Source organism: Macrotis lagotis, chromosome 7 (genome assembly GCF_037893015.1).
Source record: "Macrotis lagotis isolate mMagLag1 chromosome 7, bilby.v1.9.chrom.fasta, whole genome shotgun sequence".
NCBI lineage: Eukaryota > Metazoa > Chordata > Mammalia > Peramelemorphia > Peramelidae > Macrotis > Macrotis lagotis.
In genome coordinates this window covers 86,176,883-86,189,343 of record NC_133664.1, presented here as the reverse complement: position 1 = coordinate 86,189,343, position 12,461 = coordinate 86,176,883, and the positions used below count along the sequence as shown (strand labels likewise).

The 12,461-nt window shown below is 34.1% G+C and overlaps 1 protein-coding gene across 1 annotated transcript in view; it reads right to left on the bottom strand.

Annotated features, from left to right (window-relative positions):
- The window catches only part of LOC141492676 (receptor-type tyrosine-protein phosphatase N2), a 144,847-nt gene extending 133,879 nt beyond the window's left edge, over positions 1-10,968 (bottom strand). The window contains exon 1 of the mRNA XM_074193253.1: positions 10,504-10,968. Within this exon, the coding sequence (XP_074049354.1) occupies positions 10,504-10,680 (177 nt within the window). The 5' untranslated portion in view covers positions 10,681-10,968. The remainder of the gene's footprint in view (positions 1-10,503) is intronic.
- Positions 10,969-12,461: the final 1,493 nt, after the last annotated feature.

Genomic DNA, 12,461 nt, shown 5'->3' with positions numbered 1-12,461 from the left:
ACTGGTGGGTCTTCTAAATGGGTTAGTCCTCCTAGGTAATGCATTTGCATTTTGAACAAAACTCTTTAAGGCACAATGCCTGAACCCCATGAATAATAAAAATTGTAAGAATTTCATGGCTTGTGACAAGGCAAAGATAAAGTGACTTATATGGTTCTCAATGCCAATTTGTTGGATTTTTTTTATCCTTATTGTTATTATCAGGCTTATGCTGGAAAAATCTATAGATATTATCCTGAAAGGAAGATATTTCTTTCCATTGTTACTCCAGAAAAGAGGAGTAAAAAGTATTACCCCCATATTTGAAGCTTCTCTAGGATCAAAGGTGCTAGGAGGCAGCACCCTTTCAGTGGCCAACTTCTAAGACAAAGGTTCTTAACCTGGGGTCCATGGATTTCAAGGGGTCCATAATGTGGATATGAAAAAAGATATCTATTTTAATTTATAACTGAAATTGGAATCTTCTTCAATTATGAATTCAGGCAATAAATCACAGAAGTACCAAGACTTCATGAAATGGACTCACACATATTTTCATATTATATTGCAGTTGTTGTAGATATTTTGAAATATCATTGATGCTAAGCACAACTTTGAGATTTGCTATTAGATCCACCACCAGGTCATATATGATCTCAGCCTTCCTTTCTACAGACCAGTCTTCAATATGACTGATTTTCTTTAAATTCTGTATATTTTATCTTATGTAATTAAATATGATATTTTGAGAAGGGATTTGGAGACTTCAAAACAGACTACTAAAGAGTTTATAAGAGAAAGAAAAGACTAATAACACCTGCTCTAGAACCTTCATAAGTTTCACAAGGTTTTTGCTTTTAAAAGTTAAAATTATTTTGTGTCTCATATCAAAATTCTAGGAGTTTAACACAAGGTAAAAAAGTGGGTGGATGCTTGGCTTGCTTTCTAACTTGCTACCTCCCATCATTGCCCTGGGGTAAATCGATGACATGACTTTTCTGAAGTGCTTTTTCTGGGCTCTCTTGAGTCAACTTAACCTGATTTAATCAATAGTAGCTTTGCTCAATCAGAATGGCAGATTTTTCATTTGCAATCTAATGCTTTGCTGGTCTGTGGCATTCATGCAATGGAGGAATGACCACATTATCCTTGTTATGGTGTCATGCTCAATAAATGCTTGATGAAGAGTGTGATGCATGCTGTTTAAATGCTCAAAAATGGCCCGTAGAAGTTGCTGGATTTGTGTACTTAAGCAAGAATGACTTTTCAAGCCTCCTTTGAACTAAGATTGGTGAACCTACTCCTCTCATTAATTCATTTGACTCAATTTAAAGAAGAACAAATGTGAAGACTGAGAAGCGATTTTGTTTGAGAATATTAGAGCCAAAAGAGAGCTTTATGGATCTCCTCATCCAATTGCTTCATTTTTATATTAGAAGATATTAGGATAGATAGGTTATGGGGACCTACCCATACATATCTAATTAGTTTGCCATTCCCAGGGCTAAAATTTGAGTTTCATGATTCCTAGTTATGACCTAGTTATTTAATAACAAACCTTCAATAAGGAATTGTTTTTAGTTCTCCTTGTAGTAGGGCATTTTAGTATTCATCAGTGTGCATTATCAAAGCTCAAAATTCAAACTTCTTTTGTCAATTGTTAATTGTACTTTTTGTCAAAGTTCATTTACTTTGGCTATGAAAATTTTCCTACAGCTTCTCCAGTCTCTAGGGTTGCTTATAGAATAATTGAGGTAACTCTAAGATTATAGGTCCAGGTCTGAAAGCTTCTCTAACATTAATTCTACTTTGAAAATGTCTTGGGATGTTTACTCTAGGTCTGAACTAGTCCGAGTGGATAACTTTCCCCATTATAGATTTCAATCAGATCAAAGATCTTTTGGGGAGATCTGACCCAAATTTTTCTTTCAGGGACTCCCCACCCTCTTCCTCTGAGACAAATGATACCCTAAAAGCAAAGCTAATTATACAGGAAAAACTCATATGGTCAACAAAGTTAGCTTTACATTTCTCTGATCACAACTGTGCCATTCTAATCCTAAATTCTTTCCTCTTCTTTCACTACATTTGACTTTTTTCATCTGAAGGTTTTCTGTGCCTTCACAAGGTTTGAAAGCAGATCTTAAGAAGGTCTCTATGGAATCTTGGCTTCTGAAATTTCAAATTCTTGCTAATTTAAGGGCAGCCCAGTCAGCTAGAAAAAAAAAAACTGGAAAAAGACTCAGAAGCAAGTAATCTATCAAAATTTGCAAGATAAGTCTTGAAATCTAGAACTGCAATTGAAATATAGAATGTAATGATGGACTTGGGAGAAAAGATTTATGCTAATTTTAACAGGGTCTCCCCTAACCCTTTGGCTTGAATGTCAGACAGCATTTCTACAACTGAAAAATTGATCAATAAAATCAGTGGAAAAATATTCTCCCTCAAGCCTGACTTATGGAACATGTTAGTCGAAATATAAAATCTGAAGCAATATCCAATATAATCTTGCTTCTTCATGAACAAGTCCCACATAAGCAATGATAAGAAAGAAGAAAGGAAGGAAACAACCATTTATTCAGTGTCTATTATGTGCCAGACATTGTACAGTTTTACAATTATATCAATACAAAACATGGTTTGTTAGTTTAGTTGGTTAGGCAAATTGAGTGGTTGGCTTAGGTGACACACAATATGATGATGATAATAATAATGCCCTCACTTTGTTTCCTGGTAGATGAATTAACTTTATGTGGAATAGTGACTATATACTTAGCCCATGATTGGGATCTCCTAAGTGTCTGTCTTTCAGTACCCAGGGAAGATGGATATGGATGCATAAGGGGATTACCATCCTTTTCTCTCCTTTGCTAAAGAAATAACTGGTGAACTGGCAGCATTATTCTCATATTCAAACACATATCACAGAGAAACATTCTCACAAACTAAAAATCAACTGAGTTGAAGTTAAATAGTGAAGCAATACACCCAAGAGGTAGGTAGGAAATACAAGGGCACAGTTCTTTCATCACAGTATGTACTACAACTGAATTGAAAATAACTGTCAAGAAATGAAGCCCTTTAAATGAGTCACAGGTCAAAGAATTAAGTGTCCTAAAGAGTAACTATTGGTCATATGTAATGCTAATAAAAGAAAGGTAGCAGTTATTTTAAAAAGAGTATTGAATCTCTATGTACTACTTAACATATAATTGGAGTTTGTGGGAGCTCCAAGGGATCAACTTGTGTGTTCCCTGGCCAAATGGAAAGATTGTACCATGTTATCATAGAGCAGTAACTGAAATCATTTATATTTTAGTTCTAATTCATCTTATATTATTCCATCCTTGGTAGTGATAACTTATTTTATCCATCCTTGGTAAGCAAGGAAATATCATTTAGTCATTATTTACATTCTGTATAATGGAATTAAAGAATGATAGAAAAAAATTAACTTTAATCTGCATAAAAGTTTACTAATTTACCTTCCAGTTTTCTAATTAGTATTATTGCTTTGTTAAGCCCCTGATTTTCTAAATTGATAATCCACCATCTCCATAATATTCTGTAAGAAAAATATGTGCCCAGTTGGTGAATTCATAAAATGTAATATTTTGTCCTATGCTGAACATAATGGAACCTAAAGAGTACCTAATAATTTCTAAATGTTGATGTGTCTTAGGATCATGTTCATTTGAGGGAGGATATATGTAGGAACCTTTTTCTCCATTGGTCAAATAGCTTCATGTTCAACCAGTAACTTGCAGGAACACCTAGATCCTTCTTTCCAAACTCATTCAAAGCCAGTCACTCTTTTTAATTGGTAGCAATGTTCCTTGATTTTAAGCTGACCTGATTAAAAAGTACAGATCTACCCAGCTGATAATTTAGAGGGTGATTATTTGATTTACATTGGAATTCACTATGGGAATCTTTTATAGATTGAGCTCTTCAGGACATTTAAAATGATTTATAATTACAAAAACTCATTGTACATGTGACTTTTCAAGGGATATAGCTATTACATAAAGTAACAGTCACCTGTATTAATGATGTCTTTCCTTATGAGTTGCTCTGCTTTGCACTTGGCTCCTATTAAATTTTCTTCTGCTGGTCTTTCACCATTTCTTTGACTTATTAAGAACATTTAAAATTCCAAAGGTATCCTTCAAAATATAACCAACTTTCATTCATCAACTGGGTAATATCTACAAAAAGAGTAAGCATGTTTTTCTTCCTCCCTGTCACCACTCTATTCTCCATAGGCTGCCTTTAAAAGACTCACTTTTACCTTGTCAGAAGTGGAGAGAAAAAGAGCTAGAGAATGTGTGTAATGGGACCAACAAACCTAGTCATACCTCTATGAGAATAATGATATTTTACAGTTTTAGAACTAGGTTGTATAATTTGCATTATTTGACCTCCTGCCCCTACTGGAATCCAGAAATTCATTTAATGTTGACTGAGACACAACCCTAAAAGTAATAATAGTTAAGATCTGTTTGTGTAAGAGTACTTTGACTTTATTTATCTCTTTATTTTTCAGGATAAAAGGAGGGTAAATTCATCTGTGAATATAGTACAGCTTGAAACATAAACAATATGACCCGGCCTGAAGGGCAAGATAATATTTATTTGTGAGCAAGTATACTAATTAGGGCTTCCCCTCTTCAACCCCTTTCCCCCAGTGTAAAGACCTTCAGTGTGTGACCTTGGCATATTATAGCTACTTAATAAATGCCTATTGATTGACTTATTCTCCAAAAGTTGTGCTTTCCTTTTCTGATAATTTCTTTTAATTAAAGTTATTTTGTCCATCATTTCTCATATTGACCTAACCCATTGCCTCAAAGTTTTGTTGAGCAAGTTTTGATTTCATTAATTGTTATATAAATTATTGTCTATCACTATATAAAAAAGGTGTTCTTAATTTGGTATCCACAACTTAAGCTTTTGATATATTGATAATTGCATTTCATTATAATTTTTTCTAATTCTATGTATTTTATGTTATTTATACATTTAAAAACATTATTTAGAGAGGTATTTATAGTTTTCACTAACTACAAAAAAGGTCCATAACATAAAAAAGTTAAGAATCTCTTATAAAAATCACTAACATTTACTATCAAAGATGTTCTAATATTTCCTATATGTTTAAGTAATATCCTCTAATGCCCCACCATGGCATGGAGGACACTTGCAGTTCCCATTGACAAAGACAATGGAATGGACTCTTGAAGAGACTTGAAAAAAGCTGGAAACATTTTAAGTTCAGTGAGGAATCTCACTGTTTTTTATGTGATCCAGAGATCAGCTGAGGGAGATACCACCATCATCAGATTGCAGAATCATGAATTTTTTGACCACACCAATTCTTAAAGGTGGTCTATTAAGTTCTGCACTGTTGGAAGGAACAGTTCCAATGATTGAAATAATGGGTTCTCTGAAGTATTGAAGCATTTATCCATCCCAACAGACCAACAAAAATTAAAAAAAAAAAAGCAGAATAGAGTAGGGAAATGAAAAGGAAGCTGGATTTAGAAGAGATTTTAGTTAGAATCCTGCCTTTGCTACTTTTTGCCTATGTGAACTTGAACAAGTCACATGACTTGCATTTACATCAAATATTATACATTTACTACCTGTGTGACTTTGAGGGGGCTGAACCTCTTTTTGCCCCAGTTTTTGCAACTATAAAAAGAAGGTAATAATAATATTGGTTAGGTGACTCAGTGGATAAAGCCTGATATCAGGAAAACTTGAGTTCAAATATGATCTCAGATGCTATATTTGTTAGGTGATTCTGGGCAAATTAGAACCCTTATTTCCATTGGTGCCCTCAACTGTAAAATGAGGATATAAATACCTCCTTCCAGGGTTGTTGTAAGGATCAGATGAGATAATAATTGTACAGTGGTTGGTTATGTAGTGCCATATAAATTTTGTCCATCTTTCTCTTTATTACTATTATTATTTTTCTGAGAATGTTGTGGAGTTCAATTGAAATAATATTTGTAAAGTACTTTGCACTGTTACTGGTACATAGTAAGTGCTATATAAATTATGGCTATGATATTGTTTGCACTGCTGACCTTCGTTGGCCTCCATTTCATCTGAAAAATGAGAGAGTTGATCTAGTTAAAAAATTCTTAATCTAGATTTCATAAATTCTTTAAAAAATTGTAATTGTAATTCTATTTATTTAATGAATTTAAGAAAATTATTCTGGGGAGGGGTCCATAGGCTCCACCAAATGACCAAATGGTCATATGAGCCTTGTACTATATACCCTATAATACTGAAATACCTATCAAATATCTCAAACATATTAATTAATCAGCCTGATACTCCTGACTTGTATAACTTTTTTTGAAACTCAGTTTTATGACTGCAAAACTGGTGTAATGGTATCTGTCACATAGGGTTGTAGAGAGGATCAAATTGAAATAATATATGTAAAAAAGCTTTGCACATTAAAAGTGCTAAATCAGTATCATCTATTATTAAAATTACCAACAGCATGAATTTAGAGTCAAATGTGACATGTATTCAGACAATTTATTTGATGAAAGGTTTTAATATTTTTATTTACTATATTAGCAGATATTTTATGCATAAAATTCCATATACCTGTTTAGGTCAAAACTATCTCCCATCTTAAAATATCCACTTTCTGTGAGATTGTAAAAATTACCTAATAAAAATTAATAGGGAAGCACTCCATAAAATGCTAGAGAAATACTAGATAATAATTTGTTAAAAATGAAATTAGTACTCAGAAATATGCAAAATATGCAATTATATACTATCATTTTTTCATTTTTTCTAGATGCTAAATAAAATCCTAAGTGACAAAAAAGAAAAAAGGGCCTTACCTACGATGCCATATAAAACAATGCTATTCTCTATGCTGGGAAAAAAATTAAGACTTGAGCCCTTTGAGTTAGAAGAAGGGAATTAACAGACGTTTCAAAGATATCAAAGTTAAGAAACATTTGAAGAATAATTCCATCATTTCTATAACAGAAGGAGCATTGCCCTTGGAGAAAGACATTTATCATATGCCATGGGTCAACTAAACAGAAAGACATTGTGCTGGAGAAAGAGACTCAAAAAACTGAGCCTTATTTAAAAAAAAATTGAAATAGGGGGCAGCTAGGTGGCACAGTGGATAAAGCACTGGCTCTGGAGTCAGGAGTACCTGGGTTCAAATCCAGTCTCAGACACTTAATAATTACCTAGCTGTGTGACCTTGGACAAACCACTTAACCCCATTTGCCTTGCAAAAAAACCCTAAAAAAAATTGAAATAGGTAGTGGGACATGATGGGAAGGGGGCCATCATTGATATCAGGGAGATGTAGGTTCTAGTTTTGCATCTGACAAATATTTACTGTTTGATCATGAGGCAAGTCATTTAACTTCTTTGTGTATTAGTCAATTCTCTAAGACTTGTTGAACTCAACTAGTGGAAAGAAGTTTCCTGGGGCAGCTAGGTGGCGCAGTGGATTAAAGCACTGGCCCTGGAGTCAGTCAGGAGTACCTGAGTTCAAATTCGACCTCAGACACTTAATAATTTCCTAGCTGTGTGACCTTGGGCAAGTCACTTAACCCCACTGCCTTGCAAAAACAAAAACAAACAAAAAATAATAATAAGTTTCCATATTCTTCCCCTTAATGAAAAATGACAGGTCTACATTTGAAAGATGTGATGGAGAAAGAAAACTAAACTTAATCCTGACTTCAGTATCTGATTCAACATAGAAATTAATCCTAATTGAAGATTAACAATCATACTTCATGAATCTAACATATTGTGGGAAGTAATGTGTTTAATACCACCTTTCACAAAGGACACAGTTCATTCCATAGAAAGGTCAGTTAAAGGAACTAGAGAATGTCTAGCCTGGAGAAAAGATTTCAGGTAGGACATTACAAATGTCTTCAAACAATTTGAAGGTGTTACATGGGAGATAGATTAGATTTGTTCAGTTTGGTCTTTCAAGTCAGAATGAGGATGAACAGGGGAATGTACAAAATGTTGCAAAGAGGCCATGTTAAGCTTGATATATGGTAAAATTTGTGTGAGAATGGAACATATTATATATATATATGTATATATCTGTATATATACATATATATGAATGTATATTTTGGTGAGGTGGGAATTTTGGTTGGTAATGAGAGAGTAAGGATATGATTTATTTACACAGGTGCCATGGTAGTATCTTGAGTATGATTTTTGCCTCAAATACTAATTGTGCGATCCTGGGCAAGTCACCTAACTTCTTTCAGCCTCACATTCCACATTTGTAAAAGTGGGGATAATAACAATTACCCCCTAGGGATACTGTGAAGATCAAATGAGACTCTCTCTCTCTCTCTCTCTCTCTATATATATATATATATATATATATATACACACAATGTTTTGAAAACTTTGCAGTACTATATAAATATTAGTTAATGATGGTGATGATAACAATGGTAGTGATGGTGGTAGTGTTGGTGATAATAGCACTGTACTCTGGGATCAGAATCATTTTGATTTTCATAGAAAACAGTAACTCATAGTCCCACTAATAGCTATGAATTTTTAAACTCACTTCTAACTATGCTATTATGTAAGTGATTCTTTAATTTTCTCACAATTTATAGTTAGCAAATATTCAGAGCCATTTGGTTTCTATGCATGTTGCCTTAATGTAAGATGGAGTAAGACACCTTATAGAAAACTACTCTAAATAGGTCTACTATACTACCACAGTTGCTAATCATGGCAGAATTTGACAAACAGCAGGGTTGGGCAAACTGTTATGATTAATACTGTTCTAGTCCCTATATAGTTCTACTTGGGTAACGAGATGGCATAGTAGATAGAGAGTTAGACCTGGAGTCAGGAAGACTCCTTTTTCTGACTTCAAATCTGGCCTTAGATACTTATTAGCAGTCCCTGAGCAAGTCCCTTAACCCTATTTGCCTTAGTTTCATCAACTATAAAATGAGCCAGAGAAGGAAATGGCAATTCACTCAAGTATCTCTGCCAAGAGTTGACCACAACTAAAGAGCAACAGAGTTCTACTTGCTTGGGGTTCTTTTCCACCACACTAAATTGTTTGTTATATTGTTGTTTTTGTTTTTTATTATCCATCACACTGCTAAGAAATCTTTCTAAAATATATGCAAACACATGTTATCTTGATGGGGCCTATTTAGAGATTCTAGAAATTTACTATATAATGGAAAACTGTTCTTTCAGCTATCTGAGTAAGAGGGCATATCAACAAAACAGTAAAATAAAGTTCTCTAAACCCCTGCCAATCTAAACAAGAGGAAGTCTCTTCCAGGGAAAAGAAATGAGATGGTTTTGTACTATATTTTAAAAAAATTAATAAATGGAAAAACATCCATTCACTGGAAAATTCAGGAATATATTGTTCTCCAATCTATGGTAGACAGCCAGGAAGGCTGAATTATGAGCAGTTCTCTTAATAAACTTAGAAATTAATTATGCACCAAGTAACAGTCTACAGGTATTTTTATATGATTGTCCAAATAAAAGTCATCTTGGGATGAGAGAAATCAGAAGACAAGTCTCTGAGAAAGATGAGCTGAACTTTCATTACAATGTAAAGTGTTTTGAACTAAACACATTCTGGAAATCAAGGTTCCTTAAAACTCCACAACTTTTCCTACCTCACTTTTAATTAGGAGCAGAGCATGAATGACATTTATTTACCCAAATGATTCTTAGTGAGTTGGGAATTAAAGGGGAAGAAAATAAGTACTGCTTAATAAGAGAATTTTTTTAAAAAAGCAACATATGGTATAGGGATTTAAAAAAAAGAACCCATAAAAGATACTAAAACATCATTAAGAATGTGGGAGTTGAATTCTCTATGCCAAATAAGCGGGGGGGATTTCAATTTTAAATACATATTTGTATTCACTTAAATAAGGAAGACTGCAGGAAGAAGGATCCCTGACGTTGACACTTCATAGGGTGCTCATCCATCCTTTAAGAGTATCTCATTTCATCATCAATCTGACCAGTTCTGTATGTTAAAACACAAAAGTTTTGCTGGGACAATTTGAGAGACATTATAGTGAAAATATATATGAATTGAATTGTTCTCTTCTTCCATCTTTCTCAAGAATTTCGCCTGTCTTCTAAAGTCACTTTAATTCTGCTAGGTTATAATTTCTTCCCAGTCTAGAGTCAGGAAGACATGAATTCACATCTGGCCTACTAGTTATGTGGTCTTTGGCAAGTTACCTAATCTCTGTTTACCTCAGTTTCTTCATCTGTAAAATATGGATAATAATAGCACCAACCTTGTAGGTTTGTTGTGACAACTTAATGAGATACTAGTTGTAAAGCTCTTAGAACAGAGTGTAACACATAGAGAGCACTATTTAAATGCTAGCTATTAATGCTATCCTATCCACAATGGAAAGATTGACTCAAAGACTTTCTAAAGAATCACAGTCAATGAACATAATAGAATAACATCCTTACCAAGATCATGTGACCGGTGGAGATGTCCATGTTGGACTGAACTGGTTCTTCAGACCAGGAAGATGTACTGCTTCGAGCAGAAGGACTAGGAATGGGCCCATCACTGAACTGTGATGAAACACTATTGATACGAGAAGTATGCAGTGGCTCTGGGCGATCAGATGTCTTAACAGCCATGCGCTGACGGCATAGCTCCTAGAAGATAGGAAGAGAGAAGAAAGGTAGGATTAATGGAACACCCAAGAGGGAAAAGTCTGTTATTGTGTTGGGGTGGTGAGGAACAAAATATCTTCCTGGTTTTGCTTTTTTTTTTTTTTGTCCTTGACTCTGTCTGTAATTCTGAGACCTCAAGGGTTCATATATGGGTTATCTGCAATCTAATTATTAAAACTAGATTTTTATCAAGTAACTGTTGGGTGTAGTGGTAGAACAAAAATTATAATTAAACTGGTCTAAATTATGAAGAATTAGGGAGTGTAGCTGTCATTTTAAGAAAACCAAACAATACTCAATATAACTGTCATAGAATTCTACATATATTAGATAAATACATATATATCTGTATATGTATGTATGTATGTGTGTACATCTATATAAATATAAAACATTGGTATATTGCATAAGAGGATCAATTACTGCATCATTGTTACCCTGGATCCTGCTCCTGCCAATTCAGCAAAAAAAAAAAAAGTAATTAGATTGATAATATTCTCAGTAATAATGCAACAGAGCAATAGGTAGTATATATTTTTTCTCAAACTAAGAACATGAAGGATTGGGCATAGTGAACAAAAAGGGAAGCATTTTATATGGCCAAAAAAAACCCCCCAAATCAAAACAAAGAATTTTGATAGAGTAAAAAAAAATGACAAAGAGGAAAAAATAAACCCCCAAAATGTATCCCATAAAACAGTAAGAGCCAAGTAGGAACAATTTTGGTGGCACAACAAAGATTTAAATCACAGTGACTGTTTTTTTTATTTAATTTATTTTGAATTTTACAATTTTCCCCCAATCTTGCTTTCCTCCCCCCACCCCCCACAGAAGGCAGTCTGTTAGTCTTTACATTGTTTCCATGGTATACATTGATCTAAGTTGAATGTGATGAGAGAGAAATCATATCCTTAAGGAAGAAACATAAAGTATAAGAGATAGCAAAATTATATAATAAGAACTATAGTTTTTAGTCTTTGTCCAAACTCCACAATTCTTTCTCTGGATACAGATGGTATTCACCATCACAGATACCCCCAAACTGTGCCTGATTGTTACAGTAATGGAATGAGCAAGTCTATTAAGGTTGATCATCACCCCCATGTTGCTGTTGGGGTGTATAATGTTCTTCTGGTTCTGCTCATCTCGCTCAGCATCAGTTCATGCAAATCCTTCCAGGTTTCCCTGAATTCCCATCCCTCCTGGTTTCTAATAGAACAATAGTGTTTCATAACATACATAAACCACAATTTGTTCAGCCATTTCCCAATTGGTGGACATTCACTCAATTTCCAGTTCTTTGCTACCACAAACAGGGCTGCTCTGAATATTTTTGTACAAGTGATGTTTTTATCCCTTTTTCATGATCTCTTCAGGGTATAGACCCAGTAGGGGTATTGCTGGATCAAATGATTATGCACATTTTTATTGCCCTTTGGGCTTAATTCCAAATTGCTCTCCAGAAAGGTTGGATGAGTTCACAGCTCCATTAAAAGTGTATTAGTGTCCCAGATTTCCTACATCCCTTCCAACATTGATCATTGTCTTTTATCATCATATTGGCCAGTCTGGGAGGTGTGAGGTGGTACCTCAGAGATGCTTTAATTTGCATTTCTCTAATAAGTAGTGATTTAAAGCAATTTTTCATATGAGCATGGATCGCTTTGATTTCCTCATCTGTAAATTGCCTTTGCATGTCCCTTGACCAAAACACAGTAGCTGTTTAAGATAATGGTGAAATGTCT